Raw genomic sequence first — 23,336 nt, forward strand, 5'->3', positions numbered from 1 at the left:
TATATATATATATTACTTTCCACCATTCCTGAGCAGTCAAATACAAGATCTTTGGATCAACAACTCTCTGTGGAAACGTTTCCTGAAGCAACTCACTGCCAAGTCTGCCTGTTGGAATTAATTAACTTGCTAAAGCAGATCAGTCTGAAAGGCTTTGGAAGATAACACTAATGTAATGAGGAGTATTTGGGAAATATATTCCTTTCCTCTACGAGCCCACATCACTTCTGTTTATTGGAGTTAGCATTCCCGCATCTTTCTTACCCATTTGTTTCATCTGATGTTGCATCAACTCAAAAAAGCATTCTTCCACTGTAGGAGCTTTCAATAAAACACAATTTGACAAAAGTTACATTTAATTTGATCTGCCTCCTGTATTRGTTTTCTGCAGCCAAAACTAAATTAGCGATGCTTTACCACGGAACATGCTGCATAAAAGGGCAACAATTTGCCCTTAGTATCTTACAATTAGGCAGTGAGTAATGGTGTAACCTTGAAAAAAATGAAGGAAAAAAAAAACACTAATTGTCACATTATCATTCTGGCTGCAAAACGTCAGCTACTTAGAGTAATTAATTAACACTCTTATTGGCTATAACAGATTGGATAATTGCATGCTGAATGAGAATTTCCCTGTATGACTGCGAGCTTGATTAGATGCATAATTAATCTGGGAAGAAAGGAAGAACTGTTTAAGATTATCTGTTAATCTGTCACTGACTGATGCCCAGAACTATGGGGTGCTAATTTATTGTGTGATCAGGTGAGAACGGGAGCGATTTGTACGAACTGTGGGCTGGAAGATGACACGCTGGAGATTTTTAACAGGAGAAATGGGTGTTAAAGAGAAAATGTGAAGAAAAAACTGAAAGGAGTAAAAAAAAAAGGCAAAGGAAACACAACAGGACAAAGAAGGTATAAAGGGAATGGAAGCATTGTTGTCTGAATTCCCAGTAAATGACATCATGAATTTGCTCGATCTGTTGACATAACTGGGCTTTGAAAGGCGCTCACGCAGCTGCGCCTGAATGTTTAATTCAGCCGTATACCCACTGCCCTTTGTGATCCGCTTCTTTCCCTTCGCATAACCACAGCTTTTGTTCACGGTTGCCTGGACACAGCACAACCACAACCACAAGAGCTGGACACTGTCAATAAAAAAAGGAAGAACTGTACTTACAAGCCAGAGTTGGCCGACTCCCAATGGCCAGCTTGTAGTAGTGGAGCGCCTCTGAGAATTTGTTGCTCTCCTGCAGCAGCAAACCACTGGATCAGACAAAAAAAAAAAAAAGAGTTCAGGCAGTTTAAAGATCAAAAAGGTATAATTGAATTTTAAAGCTGCTTTTAAGGTGAAAAAACAATCCAGTCAACTTTGAAGTGGTGTTTAATAATCATCAGTAGTTAGTACTTTATCCATCAGAGAGTACAGAGTACGGAGAAAGAGGCAAACCTTTTCRAGGCTTACAAAACAATTCTTTTTCAAAAATGACATTGGTGGGGAAAAAACACTATCATAGCTAATATTAAATCTCCATACTTTTGCATTTTACTACTAAAAGCAGAGATAGACCATAGGGGTGCAACGATACAGAAATTCGGTTCATTTTGATACTTTAGTCTCACAGTTCAAGATACAAATAACTGAAATATCCATGCCCTTTTTAGCTTGTAATTTATTGAAATTATTTATGAACATTTGTTTAACCTCAAAAGCACAGTTTTTAACTTGAATTTAAACTTAAATTTTGCTGAAACAGCAAGTTTCTCAGGGGATCTGCGCTCGAAAATACAGCCTAGACGGAGTAGTCGAACACAGATGCTCTGATCCTTCAACACAGAGCCTCTTCAGAAGACAAGCTGATAAAATAAATTTTAAAAATCTGTATTGTTCCATACAAGTGTGTATTGAACTTAAAGCACTGTACTGAACGGTTCGATATGGGTACATTTATTGTCGCACCACTAATAGACCATTATGTCAGTGATGTTGAGGCTGTTGAACGTATCAGTTTGCCTGATTAGCATGTCCAAAATTTTACTTGACTTTCAGAGAATTATTACATCCAGCAGAAAATACATATCGGTGTATCCGTTTTGAGAAAGTATTGGTTTATAGGCCTTAAGAATTATGATAAAAATGTCCTTTATTTGTCTAGCAATTAGCCTAGCCAAAGACATTTGCCTCATTCTCCATTCGCTACGCTCTATGGCTGATGTCAGAAACTGTTTGGTACAAATTATTTAAATGCCTTTCAAACATTTTGCTAACCAAAGGCGGGGTAAACTGTGAATATTGGCTAACAATTTGTGCTTCCCCTCAGACTAAAACAGCATCATTAATACTGCTGTCAGGCAAACAACACTTTGGGGAATAGAAGACAAAACAGCGCTTCCTCTGACATTACAGTTGTAGAGCTAAAAGTAGGGCTTCTCCATTTGTTCATGCATTTTGTTAAGCAATTTCAGACTTCTAAAAAAAGAAGCTGACATCAACAGATACCGAGTTAGATCAGAGACAAATGAACATAATTCAACTCACAGGTTATACAGCATGTCGGCCATGTTGCTGCGGTAGTATAATGCGTTTCTGTAAGCCTGTTCGGCCTTTTCCATCTCCCCTTGGCTCTTCAAAACATTTCCAAGATTGCCCCAAGCTGACAGGTCAAGAAAAGAAATGATGAAGACATAGAAAATTTGTGCCATGATCTTTTACGTCAGTTTTTTTTTAACAGAACCCTAAAAAGGCTCAAGAGTTACAGCAGCGGGAGAGACTTTCAGTGTCAAGTGAYATTTCTTATATCTTTTTCAAAGGCTCTCAACAGTTTACATGCTTTTTAACTTCTAAAAAAAGATGCAGATCTGCAGGAGCTACTCAGACAGAGGAAAAAAAAACTACACACTAGGGGAGCTTAATGCACAAGAATCAGTGTTTTTTACGAGACGGTGCTTGAAAAGAAGACCACCACAGCGGCATTGAAGAAGTGAAGGAGAACAGTAACTGACAGGTGATGTAAGTTTGCTCTGATTTTTTTTTTTACCATTTTGTGCAGAGACTAAGAGAAAATGTATTCAGGAGAATGAACAAAAGACTCAATAGAAGTGAACTGAAAGTGGAACAGAGCAGATTAAAGCAGTTTTATGGATATTAGCTACGACCAAATGCACAGAAAAACGAATGCAACTGTATAAATCTACTGAGACTAAACACCTATCTTACATCTCCATTAAGCATTGTTTTTAAAAATTCATGAAAGACTTAATGAGGTATTTTATTGGCTACAAGCATCTCCACTGGCCTTTTTACTGTGACATGTTTACAGGCCTTAAATGTGTGGTTTGTGGTGGATTAATATACTTTTGAAACGTGACTCAGTGTAATCCTGACAGGATAATTAGTATCAGTAACATCACAGAGCATCCAGTTATAGCTGCTTTCTTGGTATCTCCTTTTATTTCTTAGTGTTTTGCGGTTTCCAAAACAGTTGAAACAATTGCAGGGGCATGTGCATCTCTTTTCAAATCTCATTTTAGCTTTATTGAATGTATGTCTTTTTTTTGTTGTTGCTACTGTGCTGGCCTGCCAAAACAAACAGCTGTCATGCCTCAGCTCCGCTGCAGAATCTGAAAGGGAAATTAGCTAACTCAACATGTCCCTCTGTTGCTTTGTGAGGCCCTTCCCTGTTTCGCTCCTTAGTGGCTGAGCAAACTTCGCTTCGGATTTAAATCTGTGTCTGAAGAATTTAAATACTTTTGAATATTTTATCTCTTTTTGATAGTGGTAGTCGGAGACGAGAGAGGTCAGGCGTGTGTGTCGTCTTTAAACACGAAGAAAAATAACCAGGATTGACGTCTCTATACTTTCATTTTAAGCCAATGTTTGCTTTAGAATCTTTTATATCTGATCAGACTTTTCAAATTTTCCAGCGCTATAAGATCAGCTTGTGGATGTTTCCTTTTTCGGTGCTGAAGCTGAGCGATGAAGACGTTTTGGAGCAGATTCCCTTTAAATTATTTAGTACCACATAAGAAGGAAAGAAAAAAAACAGACTTGGGAACTCATGTTCGTCAGGCAAATGTATAAAATAAAATCTCATTTGAGTCTTACCTTTGGCAGGATTGACATAAATCCCTGACTTGTAGAGCATCTCTTCATTCTGCCAGTCCTGGTTCCTCAAAACAGTCTTGGCGCTAAAAAGTAAAACCAGAACTGCACTGCAGTACAGCAAAACTGTCCTGAAAGACCTGCGCCGCAAGCGGATGTACAGAGACCTCGTCCCCACTGCAACCAACAGGCAAAAACCCATGCTGGGGATGTACAGTACCCGCTCCGCTATCACAAATCCTACATAAAAAAACAAGTTTGTGGCTGGTAGAAAAGGGATAATCAAGAGGCCCAGGGAGAATGCCACAACATTTTCGCTGGTAGGCAGTGGAGTCCTGCTTTCGTTGTGTGTTTTGGTACCATTTTGTGTACTATTATGATGAACATCTGTGTGGGAGTTGCTCACGTGTTCATGGCTGTTACAGTGGTAACTGTGTCCATTACTGTTCCCATTTCTGCCATTAATGTAATGGAGCGCTTTCCCATTGGTGTCCTTGCTCTTTACTGTCGCGGGAGTCCACAGGCAGAACCAAGCCAACAACAACAACCCAGGATAAAACACAAGCGTGTGAAGGTTCCTCCAGTCGGCAAGGGTCCTGATCAGAGGCAAAGCATCCATTGACCAATCAAAGCTGAGCTTGTCTGGGCAGAGGAGGAGCCAAAAGTTAAAGGCAGGCAGGTAGAAAAAGGTTAATGTCCTGGTGATGAGCGAGGGGGAGTCCGCCGCGGGGTTGTCGGAGTTGGAGAAGTTCGGGGGTTTGTTGCCCATCCAAGAGAAGCGGCACGCCAATAAGACAACTCCCCACGCTGCCAAGAAAAACACGTTCAGCAGCAGGTGGATGTTCTTTCTCTGTGTGACAAAGAAAAGAGAGGTGGTGTTCAGACACTCAGCCTACATTAACAAAAGCACTAAAGTAGATCAAACAAAACATGGTTTTTGAGTAAAGTTTTAAAGCGGCCAAAACAGTTTGGATGTATTCAACACCAAGTCTTACAATGTTTGGCAGGTCTAGTTAAAAATGTTTATTTGAATTTTCCACCGAGTTGAAATAAAATATGCTTTCCACGCTTTATTTTTTATTCATATAAAAGCCACGGAATAAATTCATTGATTGTTTAAAAGTGAAGGTGACCTTTTAACAGACTTTTCTATTCACACAGAAGTTTTCTTTTCAACTCCACGGCCTCCGTAAACCTTTCAAAACAAACACAGCTATATGAACTCTATTCATCATTTTTTTAAACCTGATATTAAACACTTTCCCAAATGTGTGGAAATACAGATGAAATATTTATATTGTGTTTGGTTGTTCAACGGTTTGCTGGCAGAACGTTGAAAAATGACTGGATTTCCTGTATTTCTGCACAAGACAGTTCCGACGTCCGGACCTACTGATTTATTTTTTTGTATTCATGTTGGAAACTTTGCTCAGAAATAGCTGCAAWACATGCACAGAGCTGCTCAATCAGCTTGTATTGTGCTTGAGAAATATATAAAGAATATTTAACAAATAGTAAAATTGCTATCGGRAAAAATACAGAATAACAAAAACAGCGTTATTATTATTCGTTTTTTCTATTACTGAGTTGACTGAATCTAATTCTCCAGGGCATCATCACTCTCAATGGTGTCTCAGATGTAATTATGTTGATATTCAAACTCGAATCTGAAGTAACTCAATCTAAAGCAACAATGCATTTTTACCAGAAAGTGTCATTTTTAAAGCTCCACATGCCGGAGGGTTCAACTATGCCTCATCTGTGATCATAAACAAACAGCACTCCTGCTTTGGGGTTGTCATATTGATTGTCTTGTCATTTTCAAATTGTATCTGCAATATAGGGGATTCATTAACCTTTGGAAACAGCCTCAGTTTGTTAATGATCACAGCTATGGCAAATCTAGTGCACAGAAAGAAAACGGCAGGCTAGAAAAGCTGGAGAAAGTGCTGTTAAGTGCTATAAAAAACAATTTTATCATCTTATTACAACAGAAGAGTGGTATTCTTGAGATGAATTACTACTGGTATATGTTTTTTGTTCAAATTTTAAAGATAACAAGAGAGCACACAAAAAAATAATTTAAAAAAAGGTCAGGTCTGACAAAACCTTCAGGGGAGACCTGACAACAGCCTGCTGTGATTCAGTATTTTGAGGAGATGTGCCAGAATGCCAYGGCTGAAGCTGTTCACATGAATGAAACTTTGACCTTTAGTTGCCAATCTAGATCAGTATTTCTCATTAAATCCAGTAACAGCAGGCGCTATCATGCTCAGCTTCCTATGAAAACTAAAGGAAAACAATAGCTAGAGATAAACAAATATTGGAAAAAAAATGAGAATCTTTGAAAAGAAGCTAAATCTTAAAAAATTACGACAGTTTTGCAAGGATACAATGAGTGAAGTACAGGTATCTGTCAGCCACAATCAATTACTGATGGTTTTGTTTAGAGAAGTTGACTTAAAAACAAAAACAAGTTCCAGTGTGTAAACTTTTAAAAGACCCAAGAGACTGCATGCTGTTCCTGATGTTCCTTCAGGACATTCCAGCTATGAGGTTTGGTTCTTAAGCAATTTGTACTTTTAGATATTTTGTTTTTTTTATTTTTTTATTTTTTTGCAATTCTTTTCATATTGAAAATTAATGGAGCGGTCTTCAACATCCTTAAAATCATTCAAAATGTTCATAAATCTTTACTGTACTTTTTACTTTTTGTTCTGTTTCTGCTGCATTTAGCTTCTAGCCTTTTTAGCTATCATTCTATCCTTTTCTGCTATTCTGCTAATTTCAATGTTTTTATGCTTTAGATTGTTTCAGTTATTTTAAGCAATTTAAGCTTCTTTCAGCTGCTTTTTGCTAGTCAGTGTGCATTGCATTGGCAATGCACACTATTGTGATTCGTTTCCCATCCAAGTCATCTCCACTTTGGCATGCTTCTCCTCCTGCATACTTTGTCCTAGAGCTGCCATTGTAATTTATATCTGTCAAGCTCCTGTGCCAAATGATTGCTATGCCTTTTGATGCCTGTACAACTTATATTTTTTTGAAATATTAATGTTAAAATCAAATAATAGGAGTCAATGGAGCCTTATATTGGTCCAATACTGCCCCATGCTGTATCTACTTAGTACTGCACCATAGTTTAATAATATTTAAACTCAGCAGTTCAGTGTTTACAATACAAACATGATTGTATTTTGATATTTCACTATAATATTGTCCTAATATTCCTTTATTGTTGTAATATATTGCAGTTTAGTGTCAACAATTGCATTGGCAATATGGCCTCTTTCAGCACACATACAAACTTAACACTGGGAGTGCCTACTGCAACAGCTCCTATAGTCTCATGGTGAACACTATGGGCTTTCATGCGGGAGATCAGGGTTCAATCCCAGCCATAAACATAATGTTTCATTACAACTACATATTTTCTAATTGTCACATTCTCACAAACTACCCTCATCACAAACAACTGCTGACTCGGCAGGCACAGGCTGGTACTTGATTGGCAAACACATTTCAACTTGGTCACAGTTCAAGCTGCAGGCAATGCACACTTGTTTATGCATCGTAAAAACCCATGTCTAGTTTCAGCTGTTTTCTGTGTTTTCATCTACTTTTTAGCTAATTTAAGCTTTTTCAGCTAAATTAATATTTCTATGATAATTTCAGCATCTTACTGCTTAATTCAGCAAATATGCTCTGTTTCTTTATGCTAATTTCAGCTATTTTATATACTTTTTAAAACTATGATAGCTTTAGCTTTTTTAGATACTCAACAAAAGTCTTTCAACATTAGGCATTCACATTTCATTTTCTCAGGAAATGCAAGTTATTTACTGACTCACTTTACTTATTTACAAACTCAATAAGACTTACAGGATTTTTTTTTGACTGAGTAAAAAAATGTGATATATCAGTTGTATTACAAAAATGCCCCTATTTTATACAACTAATTAGTCAAGTTCAACCAAAATTAAAGAGACCTTGTTGCTACTTTACAAAAAACAAAAAAACAAAATTAAAAATACTCCACTGCCACACAGAGGCAGGTTGAAGTGGTCTGAGAGGGTCTGAGAGGCCCAGGGGCTGCACTTTGTACAGACTGTGCCAGAGAGGTTTATGGGGCAGTGTTAATACTCCTCAGTCACTGCTTGAGGAATATCCAGCTCAGATTCCTGAAACTTTTTAACAGGGATTCAAGACAAGTGGCTGCTCCAAACACAGGCATGCATATAGTAACAAAGTGGTTTGTTACTTCAGTTTAAGAAGATAAATAGATTATGCAAACTTTCTGGTTCCTAAAATGACAAAACCCTGTGTTTCATGACCTGTGCATGCTGTCTTTTAAATTTAACAAGTGACCTTGGCTCATGCTGTGATTAAAAGAAAAATAATCAGAAAGACAATGATGTGGCCTTTTTTTTTTTTTTTGCATTTACTTTTGAGGAGCTGAACATGCTTAATAATCTAGAACTGCTTCTAAACATTCAAACCTGGCGCAGTGACAAACAAATATGTCATCTTGACTCTTTGCAGACTCAGCACAAACTCATATACTACCATCCTAACTACATCCATATGTCAGTGTTGAGGACTGAGGGGAGGTGACACTTTACTGCTGCACTTGTATACACCCCCCCTCCCTTTTTTTCTTTTTTTTGATCAAGAGAAATTTTCTGTGTGGTAATAAATATTGCAAGTCTTTCGATTGCATTCATCTAAATAATTCTCAAGCCTTATTTTAATAACTTTTCCGACTTTTCAGCAATGACAAGTCGATGGCAAAGAAACAGGAATCGGTTCGGAGACCTACCAGGGGGCACCGATTACAGAGAGACAAACAAAGATGTGTATCCTTCAGAGGATGGTTCTAGTTAAATACAAAAGCATATGCTCAGTTATTAACTGTCCAATAGCTGTCTAAGTCCCGGGGCCCTATTTCACTGGAAACCCAAAGCCTTCCAGCTTTGTGTCTTTTGCTAATAATCCAGCTTATTCTGAAATAAGTAGTTTACCACAACCCTGAGGGAGACAAGTGGGTTGGTTTTATCTCTTTTCTGTTTGAGGAGCAATCAGCCCTCAACTGTAACAATTTAGGCTTTATAAATCATACATGTAAATAAATTGAATATCCTTGGAGATGAGTTGCAAAACAGGCTAAGTGGGAGACTTTAGTTTTGTGTCTCTTATTGGATTTTTCTTTGTTGCTATTGTTGCTTTTCTTTGTTTAACAATGCGGTTTTTGAGAGCAAAGGTCTGTAGATAAATAAATTGAAAGGAGCTCAAAGAGAAATTTAATTAGCTCGGAGAAAATATTTTAGGCACACGAAGGCTTTTCCGTATAATTGGCCGATGTGCACCATATATCTACAGTTTTTCCAAATCATTCCAAGAACAATCTATCACACTGAACATCTAACAAGCCCACCAAAGGGCAAAGCCAGGATTGGYTCGTACTCTGGCAGCAACCTGAGAAAAAAAATCCTGTGAAAGAAGTGGCACGTCTGACCTATTCCCTCCTCTTCATCATTACTGAGATCAATTGTCTGCAGAGGGCCTTTCATCAAGATCCTGCCTTACACTGATAGACTTGTAATGGAAGTGAAAATGAGCTCAGGGAACCAATCTAAGTGTTACCACCTTCAAAGCCTTCAGACACAGGCACAAACACAAAGAAAGCTCACATTTAGTAAGCACACCACATCCTCGTGAAAGCCAGCAAAWACCTATCTATGGGTTTGATGGATGGATAAACGTTAGACTTTAAATGCTGGAACAACTAATCAAGCCTGAACCGCAAGTTCACTCTCTCTTCTTTCTTATCAGCTGCAGCTGTTGTGATCCTCCGAGACGGCGCAGAACCTTTGGGTGTAAAACCTGATTCTAAGCAAGCGAGACAAGATAAGAGCCTAATTATTCACTTCCCAACATGTGCTATGGATTAGCAACAGCTGGCACATGACAGCGCAACGCAAATTTACGATTTATTCATGGTATGGGTTGCATTTTGTTATTGACATTTATCATATGTTACATTTTTTTTCTCCTCATATATTTTTTACATTCATTCCCTTCATAGCATATTTTGCAGATTTCCAATTTCAAGTAATAAAACACACATGGAGATAAGATTCTGTTGTAAAAGCATAAATTACTCATTAAGAGACACGCCTACAAATATTTATTCATTTTTCTATTTTATCAGTGCCTTACTGGGTTTTGTTTATATTAAAAGGGACAAAACTCAGTTGATACCTACATTATACTACAAAGAGTGCAACTCAAACACAGTAAGCTATATCAGGTTTCATGTTTCTGAAATCTAACACCAGATTTAAACTTTTGGTGTTTATTTTATTTTATTTTTTTAATTTAATTTAATTTTATTTTATTTTATTTTATTTGTTTGATTCTTGTAAACTCTTTGCTCTATCAATGTGCCGAGGAGGAAGTAAATGTGCAACGATCCTTATCGGCACAAAGACTGACTAAAAGTATGCAGCAACACGGATACAACCATGAACACATTCATGTTATTATGAAACTTAAAACCTTAAAAAATACACTTGACCATATTTTGATCTCTGCAATATTATAAAACTCATCAGCAGACTGAGTGACAGCAACACGTCAGAGCAGTTGAGGTTTTTTTTCCCCATGCCTTAGTCCTGCACTGAATAATGTTCTCTGGGTGTGTTAGAACGTCTACGTTCTGTAAATTCTGAACTGCCAGAGGGAGCATCATCATTCGGCCATTTAGCGGTACTGTCTTCTGAATGAGCCTAGTAATACTAAATAAGTAGCTGCCTGGAATGGAAATAATCTATGTTAAGATACTTAATGTGTCAGCAAATGCTTAGATAAGAAAATAAAATCAAAACAAGTCTTTCCCTTTAGTCAAATCAGTCACTGCCGGATTGAGAACCACATAGAGTGAAAGTTCATGACCTCACAGCCAACTCTAACAGTCACGATCGAAGCTTTTAACTCACACCAAAAAAATAAAAAATAAAAAAAAAAACCTCAAGAGTCAGCTCATTTGGTTGGCGGATACCCAGAGCCCAAGATGAGAGAGGATCCACTTCAGAAAAGCAGCAAACCCTGGAAGCATGCCATTGATGACCAATAATTTGTTTAAAAAAGTTGTTTTTTTGACTGATGATCATCAAAGGTGAAATAATGTAAAACATGGAACTCACAGCTCACAATGAGAAGACAGCGAGGTAWATGAACATCAGATCTACGTACAACACTGCAGGGTGTAGATCAACCAGCAGTTGATGGGATGAATGTGTAAACAGAACGTTTGATACTGTACTTCTGCCAAACACTACAGGCCCACAGTGGAAAAAAAAGAAGAGCTGAGATCTACATGACGAAAGGGAATAAATCCAAGCAGGGAAATTTCCGACCAAGACGACGTAAAACAGGCCAACTCATGCTGTCTTGGTCAACTTTTATTAACCATAATCATGGAACCAACATGGGATTCATTTCTTTTAAAACCTTCATTCAACATTCCAGCTTCTCTCTGTACATCACTGAAACCCAAGCTCCTAAAACACACTTCTTTTAAATAATACTAGTCATCCTACAAAATATCATCTTTTCATGAGCCAGGTGACCTTGATTAAAGGGTCGGACAGGGCTTTTTCTAATGTGCTTTAAACAAAAGTACTCATTTTCCATAGTCAGTCTCTATAGGTATTAACAGATTTATAACAGAAGAAAGAAAAACACATCTTTGTTCAGACAGACAATGTCTGAGGGACTGAATGTCTGGTTGAACGTTAAAGGAGAAATGTTTTATAGGTAGGCCTCAGGGAGATGATTTGGGGGCCTGAGAAAAAGAATAAAATTGGATGAGTAATAGAAAATTCTCCACGTTGGAAAATTTTCAAAGACCCGTGAAACGTGAGCTTAAAAATTACAGAAAAAAGTAGCAAAATCTGATTAACTTCTCTAAAAGATAAAGGCAGTTGTACAAGTGTACTGACTTACTGATTCAAAAAGTTGTGTTTGTTTCTTTTTATTTCGATAAATAAAAAAAACACATTAAAAAAACTTTCTTGGGCCATATGGCTAGCAGAAAATCAAACATGAACATCAACTGAAAAATAGAAAATGAAACAAATCAAAATCAGCTTTTTAAAATATCCCTTTACAAACTATACTCGTATTCTGTAAAACCAAAAAGGTCAAACAGGCCTAACAATATAAACGTAATGACCACAGAAAACCAAAACCAAAGCAGAATTTATAACATTTTAGAGGAGATATTTATTGAGTGAAACCACAGTAATGGTTTGAAAAATAAACCTATGGGCTCTTGATTTCCAGTCTTTTATTTCCCCTATTTATTTGAACTGTAAGGGTCAACTACACTCTGTGACCACTGCAGCAAATTTACYGTGACAGGATGCTGATCCAAGCTTCAGGAGCGAGGTGAACTATTTTCTGTTGCATGTATAAAACACATTTTACAGAATAGATATAAAGTCTATCAAACATCCTAAATGTGGTGCTAGAATTGTCCTAAACGCACAGATTCTCAGCTCATTTATTTGTATTTGGAAGCTTTAAATGATACTGAGGAGTTCCAGGAGGCAGTAAGCTCCTATTCACATGGATGAATGACACAAAAACCAGAGCTGTGTCCAAAACTAAGCAGATGGGCTGTCTGAGGGACRTCAAATGCTGGATGAAGAAAATTGCTCCAACAGCATTTTTCTTCTCTGAACCACTTTTTGAAAATAGCCCTCTGGAGCGTCATGTTACAGCGGAGCACCACAATTCAGTGACACCATAACGTTTGTTGCTGTTTATACTGGCAATCGGCGAACACGACAGAAACTCTGCGAATGTTCAGCAAAAATAATAATAAAAAAATAATAAAAGGATAACTTGTGGTGTGATATGATGATTTACAGTGGCTGCCAAAGCCTTAAATATTTCTTCACGGAAAAAAAAAAACAGTGCAAGTTGTGCTTTTGAGAGGAGCAAGATATACGACAATGTGAAAAACAGGAATAACGTAAAGTGTGCAAGCTTGGTGATAAGGGAACAACTACTCAAAGCTGCAGCTCTTCATCACAGAGGTTTAAGGGTGGGGGGGTGGTGAAGTCACTGTTTAGCTGTTGCAAAACCGATAAAAACAAAAAACTCAGACATAAAATCATTACAGAATCATAAAAAGTCATTTAAGAGCGTTTTCCGTTGCTTTCGGCAGAGACTGCAAATCAAAGATGGCCACAGAGAAGAGGATCTCAAACCAGGAAGTGACTTTTAAGAAAGAAGAAAAGGAAACGTTGTAGGAGATCAAAGAAAACCTGAGGAAGCTTTAATGTTGTGGGAGTATTCTGGGCACACCCCACACGTTTGTGGAGGGCTCCACATGTCCCCTCGCAGGGATGAATTCACACAAGGGCGTAATAACTCAATTATTATGCCCTCCTGGCATGCCCTCAGATTACAAATGAGTCTAAAAACTGAAATCCCAGATGTCCTTGCTCGGAAATGAGGCATCAGAATGTCCCCATTTGCTCCAAATGGTTAATATATACAATTCATTTTTAAAATGCCGATCTAGTTAGATTCAGTCTCTATTGAAAATTGTATAAATAACTCCTAAAAGTCTTGATTTTAAGCTTGAATCCCAGTGGATGTGATGCTCTGAGAAACCAGCTTTGATCACACAGCATCAAGAGATTTAATCAATTTTAGTCTCACCACAGCTGGAATGGTCTTTGTAGGATCTGTCGTCAAGGATTCTTTCCAAAATCTGCATCCATGTTTACAAGTGTAGGACTGTCCCGTGTGGTTTGGCTTTAGTGCTGCTGTAATTATTCCAACATGTCACCAAGGAGAAATTAGATCTGGGCTACGGCCAGTGTCCATTAAGTCTATACAGTCGAGTGAATGTGTGAGGACAAAAGCTGCAACTCAGCAACTAAACAAGAGAGAATGGAAAACAATTGGGGAGTACTACAAGAGGAAATAAATAAATAAAATCTATGGGGAATACTGCCAAAAAGCAACACTTGGCTGTAAAAGAACTTCCAAGAATCTGCTTGTGCTTATTCATAAAATTACTGAGCTTCAGCTCATTGCATGGCTGCTCATGAATCACTCTACCAACTAAGCACGAAATACGAGACGACAACAGCAGATTTGAAGAAACATGGAGAAACTTTCAAATATGGTCAATACRAATTGGATTAAACTAAGTGATAATTCATGGCTAGGCTTTTCAAAGTAGTTTAGAAAAACAAGACGACTCAGTGTTTTTGGGAATTGTACTTCTGAATACTTTTTTTTATAAAACTGGATCCTAAATTCATTTTTGCAACAAGGCTTTTCTTTCTTAACTTCTAGGAATCTTCTAGCAGGAGAAAAGAAACCCTTTTCAGATTTGATTTTCTTTTGGTGTTTTTTTTTTCATGTTTTTTTTGTGTCAGTTTCAATGTGAGACATGATGTGGTGTCACTGAATATATTAACAGAATCTGACAAACAAATAGTCAAATGTGTGCACATCCTTCCTCACTTTTATATCTCAGAAATAATCTCATTATAAAACACTTTGCTGTATTGTCTATTGTTCACAGCTGGAGCAACACTAACTTCCTGAAAATCTATACAGCAGTGTCCCTTCCTTTGTCTTTGTCCACTGCCTGCACCATGCACCGATACAKTTTATTCACTATTATAAATTATTTTAAACACTTTTTAAAATCTTTTACAAATATTAATTTCAGTCTTTATCAATTCCACTCGTGCACACATGTGATCATACAGGACATTGGTGCTTTGGGARTTTTCGTTCCATTACTGAAGTCTTGCGAAATGTGTCACTACAGATTTTTTATTTTATTCTGTGTGGAGTAAAACAAAGGACATTGTGAATAAATTTCAAATCTACCGTGGTGCATAACATCATCTTTCAAAGCAGCCCGGGTTTTTTATGGTTCTTTTCATTCCTTCTCCTGGTTTCCATCTTCGCTCAGAAGGGAAACTAAGGTCTTCTGTACTTGTACAGGAAAGATGCCTGTCAGCTTCACTCAGGCCTGACGAATGGTACGCCGAAGTGAACCCAGCTCAAGTCACTTTCTATCACTGTGACTGCACTTGCCCTATTTTACCCCAACGTGAAGACATACAGGCACAGAAAGACCTGTTCAGTCCTCGCTGGGAGATACGTCTCCTATTATGGGTGCTGCTTTTCAGAGATGAAACTATAAATTATGAAAATCTTTCACGTACTCAAAAACAATGACTAGTCTCTGGCTTCACATTTTAGGACTTYGAGTTCAGTGTTTCAGTCATCCTGATCTTAAAAATAGGAACATGTGTGAGATCTGTCTGAGAATCATGCAAAACAATATCTGCCCATAGGTAACACATTCTCACTCCCAACTCATCACATATTGACGCTTTTCCAAGGTTCCCTCTGCGTCTTATTTTGGCGCGTCRGACRCAAAATATAGGGGTCTTTGAGTTGGGGTCTGTGGTTAATATTAGGGATCAGGGTTCATGGTTAATTTCAGGTAGTGGGGTCAAGAATAGGATGTCTAGGGTGAATATTAGGTMATTTTAGGGTTTGGRACACRTAGYTGACGTGAATTTCCTACACTTTCTAAAAGTGGTTAATTTTAGGGATCAGGGTAGATGGTTAATTTTAGGTASTRGRGTCAGGGAYGGGATGTCTAGAGCGAATAAAGGTAATTTTAGGCTTTGGGACGGTTMGTTTTTGTGCATTTTCTARACTTTCTGAAATTATGACAACGGATTCCGCCCCATCTTGTCAATAACTGGYGCGAGGGGGTWCTCAAAACCAGACGCAGAAGGAACCTTGGAAAAGCGTCAATATGTGACGAGTTAAAAGTGAGAATGGATTGCCATAGGATAAGGGTTTGTAAATGACRTTGGAACCCATTAAAAAAATCTTACACCGCTTTATTTTCTAATTGAACAGAACTGACAACAGCTACATTAAAATACAATTAAATGGTAATGGTACAGGTTCAAATAATTAAAGCAGTTCCTCAAATGTACAACTATGGCTGACATTTATAAGACCATGCATGGTTCTAACTGCCCATTTCCTTATCCTTACCAAAGGCAGTCGTCAGTATCCTCATGTGAGAAGCAGGTGGGTGAGGGCAGGGGGCACTGGCTGAGCCCACCAGGCTCAATCTATCACACAGTGACAGGAGCCATTAGAGCACGGAGGAGCATCTGTGGAGCCCCAGGTAAGAATGCATGAGGTGGGTTTCCTTTTACCTCATATATGCAGCAACGGTACGTATGAATGTCACATTTTGTATGCTGGCCTTGCCTTGCAGCTCACACACATGCATTACCCATGGCATGTACGGTAAGCGTACATGTGTTTGCACAGACCTCCCGTCTCACATCTGCCATTCCCATTAACTCCATCCCTGACGTTCTTGAGGTCAGGCCTGCTGGCCAAAACAAGCTCCGCTGCACCTGAGTTCTCGGCCCACGTGAGCCCCGTCAGGTCCGCATCGCAACACACACCTGAAGCAGTGACCTTGAACTGACAGGAGAAGCGTGAACCAAAAACAGGAGGTGAGAAAAGATAAAACATGTTCGTGTGACGTTCACAAAGGGCCAGATGGGTCTCGTCCCAGATTTAGAACTGATCTTCCTGTTACCCTGTTAGACGCTGGATGGAAACAGAAGTGATCAAAGAGAGAATGTTTCTCTGAAGATAAAGCTGAAGCCTTTTGTGTTCAGGAGGTACTGATGGATGCTAGAAACTGACATGACGTCACTAAGATAAATCTTTTTTTTTTTAAACCTAGGATTTGCTTTCAAAGCGTTGGCTTCCAGTATCGCATTTTCAAAAGWCTTTTATCATCATGGTCACATAAGAAGTGTCATCCCTGAAGGGACTTGAGCTCATATAGTGATCTAAAAGGTGGAAAAATGAATCACAAACATTTTCTTTTTCTTGTTAAGGATGTGAAGAAGAAGTGTAACACTGCACGGCCATGACAAATCAGACAAAGAAACAATGTTTCAATGTTCAAAATGTTCAAAACTAAAGAAACAGGAAACAATTCACACAGAATTTTATGACCAAATACGTAATATTTTTCTATTAAAGAGCTTGCTTCCAGCGACGTTTCTCTGTCCTTTTTATTTATTAAACTACTAAGTTACGTTACAGAATTCTAGTAAACTATTTACTGCACTATCCTGCGGAGTAAACATCATCTGATTACGATAAATAGCATTCCTCCCTGAAGTAAATTAGAACCTCTAATTGTTTTTTAGTATCTCTTATTAAAAATGAGCCTATTAACTAATGCTGTGCAGGAAACTGTCTTGTAAAACGCATGTTTTTTCCACATAAACAGTCGTTAGATTGTACAAACATCACTGCCARGAGTGTAACATTTGACTGCTTTCAACTCATTGCCTCAACAGAACAACACATGGCTGCAACGGCTTTAATCAGGAGCAAAGCAACTGGAGAATATCAGCACTGTAAAGGTCAGTCTGATTAAACAGTTTAATGGCAGTACATTTTTTTCCCACTTTTTCAACACAGCACAWAACTTGGAAAGAGCTAATTAGAACACATTGTAAACTAAAGCTTTGCACAGGCACCAATTATCAACACAATAGGAGCTGCTGGATTCAGCACCAAATAAACAGACTAATGACTGGAGAAAGAAAACGGAAGGAGTTGGAAAGGATGTAGGTTATTTTAGGTCATAAAAATATTCAACATAATGTACAATGCTACATATATAAAATATGGCTTTTTTAAATGTCGGATAACATTTTAAATAACTAGTGAGTGAATGATGTGTCTAATGGTTTTAGAGAAAGATCATTACCTCCGCCAAGGGCGAGGTAATGTTTTCGGTCGCATATGTCTATCGTTCTGTCTGTGGACAACATTACTCAAAAACTTGTGGACGGATTGTCATGACATTTTTATCACATGTGGATACTGGACCAAGGAACATATCTTTAAATTTTGGTGATGTTCCGGATCACGATGCAGATACAGGAATTTTTTTCTTTTAACACTCTGAGATCGGCAAAGCTGTGATGCTTTCACAGGGCTTCTGTAAAAAAACAGTGAGCTGGATTGGACAGCACAGACTTCAAACTTTATAAAAGTCATGTTAAAGCCACATTTAATGATGAATAATTTTTTGCCATAATATGCGCATTTACAGGACGTTTTGTGACCAGGAAGTGCGTGACTGCACCATGAAACCTATTTTTCCCATTTCCTCAAACACACCACATTTCTGAAACAACCAATCAAAACAGTTTCTCACTATTAGGCTTGTAAACAGAGAGCTGCCGGGCCTCAAAGTTTGGAGACGGGGGGAGCCAGGAAGTACTTTATAAAGAGAGTCAAACCATTACAAACTCATACAAGGGGATAAAACAGACGTTTTACATGGTGAAATGTGACTGATGAAAACTTAGGAGCTTAATCCAACACCAGTTTGATGATGAATAACGTCGGGTGATGAGTCTGACTTTTTTTTTCACATTGGACTCCACTGAGAAGAAATCCTGTGCTTACTACCTGCTTAAATGTTTGTCACATCAGAACTTATTCAGCAAATGTGTTTCCATCTCTGCTTTTGTGCATTAACTCTTACAGGATGGGGGAAATTGGTCTTGGCGGAGGTTTGCACTCTCCAAGTGCTTCTAGTTTCTTTTTACAGCCAAGAAAATGTTAAGAACAAAACTCCTATAATTCAGAAATTGTTAAATGATGCCATTTCAACCATTTTCACATCATTCAGTTCGGGTCTATATAAAGCGGAACTGCAATGCTTTGGTCTTAATTCCTCCATATTGTAACTCCAAAAGCCCCTCTTTCTTTTCTGACATATCTCAGATCAACTCGTTTTGAAGCTGTCTCTTTAAATCCAAACGAGGTGCTTCACACTCCGCCCCCCTCCAGCATCCAGAGCAGTCCATTTTAGTTTGATAGAGGGGTTTACGACTATGTAGTTGGTGAGTCCAGACCTTGTTTTAAGTAAGAAGCACCGGGAGAAACTAAATTAGTATTTTCTGCACTCCTAGAGACTCCTAGTACACAACAAAATATATTTAATGGCTAAAAAATGGATTTTGAATGATAYGTCCCCTTTTGACAAAGAGAACATGCATATTATAAAACCATAGTGGATTAAAATGCAGYTACTGTAAGATATGCGGTTTATATTAGCTTTGTAAGAAAACCTAGTAATTATGCGATTTATTCTGAAATATTACTAATGTACTTTTTGGAAAACACAAACAGGAAGATCGTACCAACAAATCACCTCTTTCAGTTGATTTGCATGCAGAGCCTGGAGYCAAAAATCTTGATGAATGAGTTATTACCCAGTGGAGCTACACCGCCTGCCTGCACCCTTCTATCAGCACACAGAAGTCATTATGGCACAAAGGCAGATTTGCAGTGGATATAAAGCTACTGTAATTGACTGGGCGCCGCAATCAGATAAGCAGGTCCATTTTACCATTTCCAGCGTTAAATGTCAAACGGTCTGAGCCGAGTGGAAAGCTCGGTGATAAAACACAGCGCCAGCCCATTACAGCTCGACAGTCATGCAACAAGCCTGCCTCGAAATTCCAACCACAGGATGGGTTTGAGCTTCCAAAACAGCGAAAAACAAAAACAAGCCGGGTGTCCATGCTGACGAATCTTAACATTTAAGCAAGACTTGTCTTTAATTTAGTTATAATTATATTATAATTTTGATACAGTTCAATGCTCATTAGGAGAGATGCTCTAAAACTTACTTATGCTGGCAACAAAATTCACCTCACAAAATTTTAAATGCTCTATGTTGCAGTACTGACAATTTTGGAAACACATTGGATGACAAAATGCAAACATACAAAATTCACTCTTTTGTATCTAAAATAATCCTCTGAAGTTAGCGTGTCTGAAGTTCCAACAACTCTCCGTGTTGGATTGTAGACTGCCTGCAGAGTGAGTAAATGACAGGCTGCTATAATGACTGCTGTCAGCTATAGTTGCATGTTGGCAAAATAAAGGCATGATGCTCTTTTATAGTCCCCTCTTATGGCAGTTAGTACATTTCTTAAAGGGCATTTCAACCCACACAGTGCCTTATTTGTCACTTTAATGCAATGCAGTCTGCTTTAATTGAGCTCCCTTTAGGTTAAAATGTTTGCGACTTCAAATTGTTGGTTGTCTTTGTGTACAACGTTGAGACAGTCTGCTCGGGTGTAGTGTGTAATTTTACACACAGTAAAATTGGACGGTCTGAATTTGGTATACAAAGTTGATGCTTTGCTGTTGACAGTTCTCTAAATTATCCACCATCTAAAGCACAAAAACTACAATTAGGCTGAAATTTTCTGAAGCTTTTGTTAGGCACTTATGAAAGTTCAACTTAGAGAGTTTCTGCCTGCAAAAACATCAGAACAATAAACATTTCAGGGATTGGTATTTGGTGATTCATTTTAATTTAAAACTCTAATTCTTAAATAATGAGGAATAAAGACATTTAGGATATACAGTATATCTAAATTCTTTCAGTTGAGTAAACTACGATGGCAAACTAAAAAAGAAAAACACGCTTTGTGCCAGTACTGTAACTGGCTTCCAGTTCTTTTCATCCCAAAGACAGTTGGATCAGCAGGGTGTGTGAACTTTTAATTAAAGAGTTGAAAAACTGTCAGCTTTGAAGCATCATTTCCTTCAGCCCTTTTTGGCCCCATTTCCTTGTACTTTGGCCAAGGCTGACAAGCATGGGGGGTCGTTCTCCAGCGGTAAGAGATGGGCCACACATGACAAGACAGRAGTCAGATAAAGCCTAAATTATGAGAGGAAAGCATGGAGTAGATGTCAGCAGAGCCTTCTACTCTTCATTACCACCCCACACTGAGCAGTGAAAAGAAAAAGTATAAAGCTGGCATCTTTTTCCGCCTGTATTTATTTTTACCTCCTTTCAGTTTGTCTCTTTTCTTAGATCCAGCTTTTCTTGTCATAACATTTTTTTAAATCCTTTGTTGTTCTCATTAGTCCCTTTTCCAAAACACCTTAAAGTGTTCATTATACTGAAGTCGAACAGTCGATGCACGGTCACGTGTTCGTTTGACGTTCATTTTATAGCCCCTGGCACACTGCGTTTTCAAGCTCTTGGCTTGATAAGCCCCCCCCCCGCTGTGGTACATGTCATCAGACGTGGTTTCTTCCCASTGGGGTCTACACTAAAAAAGAAAAGCATTGACGTTGGACATTATTTGTCCTTTAATTAAAATGTCTAATTCTGGGTACAACAGTCGGCTTCTTAAAGCGAGTATTTAAAAAAAATGGAAGCGGGTAGTTGAAGTGAAATGCAGCGTCTCTTTATCTACAAACACATTCGCCCACAAACTTCTGACCAATCACACACTAAGTTCTTATGCGGTTTGTGGAAAAAGGAGTGGAAGACTTGACGTTGCAATCTGAATCCCATGATTTTCGTCATGCGACTGCGACAATGAGAGTCAATTTCAGCAGTTCGGATGGAGTCTGTGGATGCTTTGAGATGGGCCTGAGGTCATCTTGGTGAGATTTATGAAAGCRTAGAGGCATTGTGGTGGGTTCAGTTCAGTTTTGTCACATATTTGAAAGCGAGGCACTCGATAGATCAACATACGAAAAGGTAAATCAGCTCTGCGGCTTGATACTGTGATGTAGTRATGATGAATAGTTTATGCTCCCAGCCAGTCAAAGGATTAGGAATGGGAGATATCTAACACACATTTTATGCAGCTCCGTTACACTCTATGCCGTTTGTGTTTTTTGTTTCTGCAATGCTTCATTAATGAAAGCTCACATACTTACAGGACATGGCAAGCTTAATGTGTAATTTATGAACCAACAGGTGTGGCTAAGAGAGTGACTTGTTTGTTGACCGTATCACAGAACTGAAATCTTGGTGGATTTCGGACGATGTGAAGAGTTGTGCATAACTCACTGAGTAGTCATGAAATCAGTAAAAGCTCCTGACAGGTGTTGCTGGGGGAAACAAGATGTTAYAAAATAGTCATCATGATTTGTTATTTCAGCCATTTGTTCTTTATTTTTTTCTTCTACTGATTTGTTTTTTTATTTAGCTTTGCTTGTTCAATCCTTTTGCATGGCCTGTGCTCTAACTAAYAGAAAATGCCACAAACATGCCTAAAGGACACAGCTGGTCATACATTGTGATACTTTCATTTTGCTGTGATGATTGGCAAACAAATCAAAAACACCAACATGTAACTTTTGTGTCGTGTAACTTTTCAATGTCATTTGTGTCATTCTTCATATAAGAACAGAGGGTTTACCTTGTAGAGGAGCGTAATGACTTGTCGCAGTTTGAACCTGTGGAAAACAAAGACATCGTACAGTGCTGATACAGCCAGAACGGTCACTCCCAGCTCCTTCCACAGCATACTGCATGCTGCGCAGCCCAAGCTACTCAAGAACCATGCAGCAAGTCGCAATGACCCTGCGTGCCCCCGCAGTCTACAGTGATGAATGTAACACAGCAAGGACAGCAGGAAGAACAGGGCAGCACCTTCGTCGGCCCGTCCAACAACGCCCGCCACTGCCTCAGTGTGGATAGGGTGAGAAGCAAATATTAGGCCAGCTAGCAGGCTCCATAGTCCTCCCCCAAGCAACAGGCGGGCCAGAGAGGTAAACAGGATGGTCACAGCACCGTGGAGGGCTACATTAACCAGGTGGTAACCCCAAGGCTCCAGCCCACCCACCAAATAGTTAAGGCGGAAGGAGAGGGTGCAGAGGGGTCTGTAAGACTTATGGCTACCACTGTGTGTGAGTAAGGTGCCCCAGAAGTCATCGTAAAAGATGTTTGTCCAGGGGGTCTCTGGAAGCAGGTCCTGATTGGTCTTGATTGCACGACTGTAAAGAGAGAGAGAAGAAAAAACAAATGTTAGAAAAATAAAACATATCTGTAACTAAAAGTATCTGTGCAGCCTGTGGTTTGTTCTTTGGGTTTTCCACTTCTAAACAAAATCACAAAAAGAAAACAATGTAAAAAATGTAGAATCGAATTACCACATTTATTCCTGTATTATATGATCTCATGTATAATACGACCCCCCTTTTTGAGCTTAAAAAGCCAAAAAAATTTTAATCCTCAAACTGCCTCCAATTTCATACAGACTTCAAGATTTTTCAGCCTTTGCAGTCTTTATAC

General features: G+C 38.5%; 1 protein-coding gene across 2 annotated transcripts in view; it reads right to left on the reverse strand.

Annotated features, from left to right (window-relative positions):
• tmtc2b (transmembrane O-mannosyltransferase targeting cadherins 2b) overlaps window positions 1-23,336 on the reverse strand; it is a 95,022-nt gene that overhangs the window by 25,205 nt on the left and 46,481 nt on the right. The window contains exons 2-5 of one of the 2 annotated variants that reach the window (XM_014034603.1): window positions 22,462-23,038; window positions 4,106-4,952; window positions 2,540-2,654; window positions 1,181-1,266 (exon numbers count right to left, since the gene is read on the reverse strand). In XM_014034603.1, the coding sequence (XP_013890057.1) occupies window positions 1,181-1,266; window positions 2,540-2,654; window positions 4,106-4,952; window positions 22,462-23,038 (1,625 nt within the window). The remainder of the gene's footprint in view (window positions 1-1,180; window positions 1,267-2,539; window positions 2,655-4,105; window positions 4,953-22,461; window positions 23,039-23,336) is intronic. The other variant, XM_014034608.1, reaches the window with a different exon arrangement.

The sequence above is a fragment of the Austrofundulus limnaeus genome, unplaced genomic scaffold (genome assembly GCF_001266775.1).
Source record: "Austrofundulus limnaeus strain Quisiro unplaced genomic scaffold, Austrofundulus_limnaeus-1.0 Scaffold7, whole genome shotgun sequence".
Classification (NCBI taxonomy): Eukaryota; Metazoa; Chordata; class Actinopteri; order Cyprinodontiformes; family Rivulidae; genus Austrofundulus; species Austrofundulus limnaeus.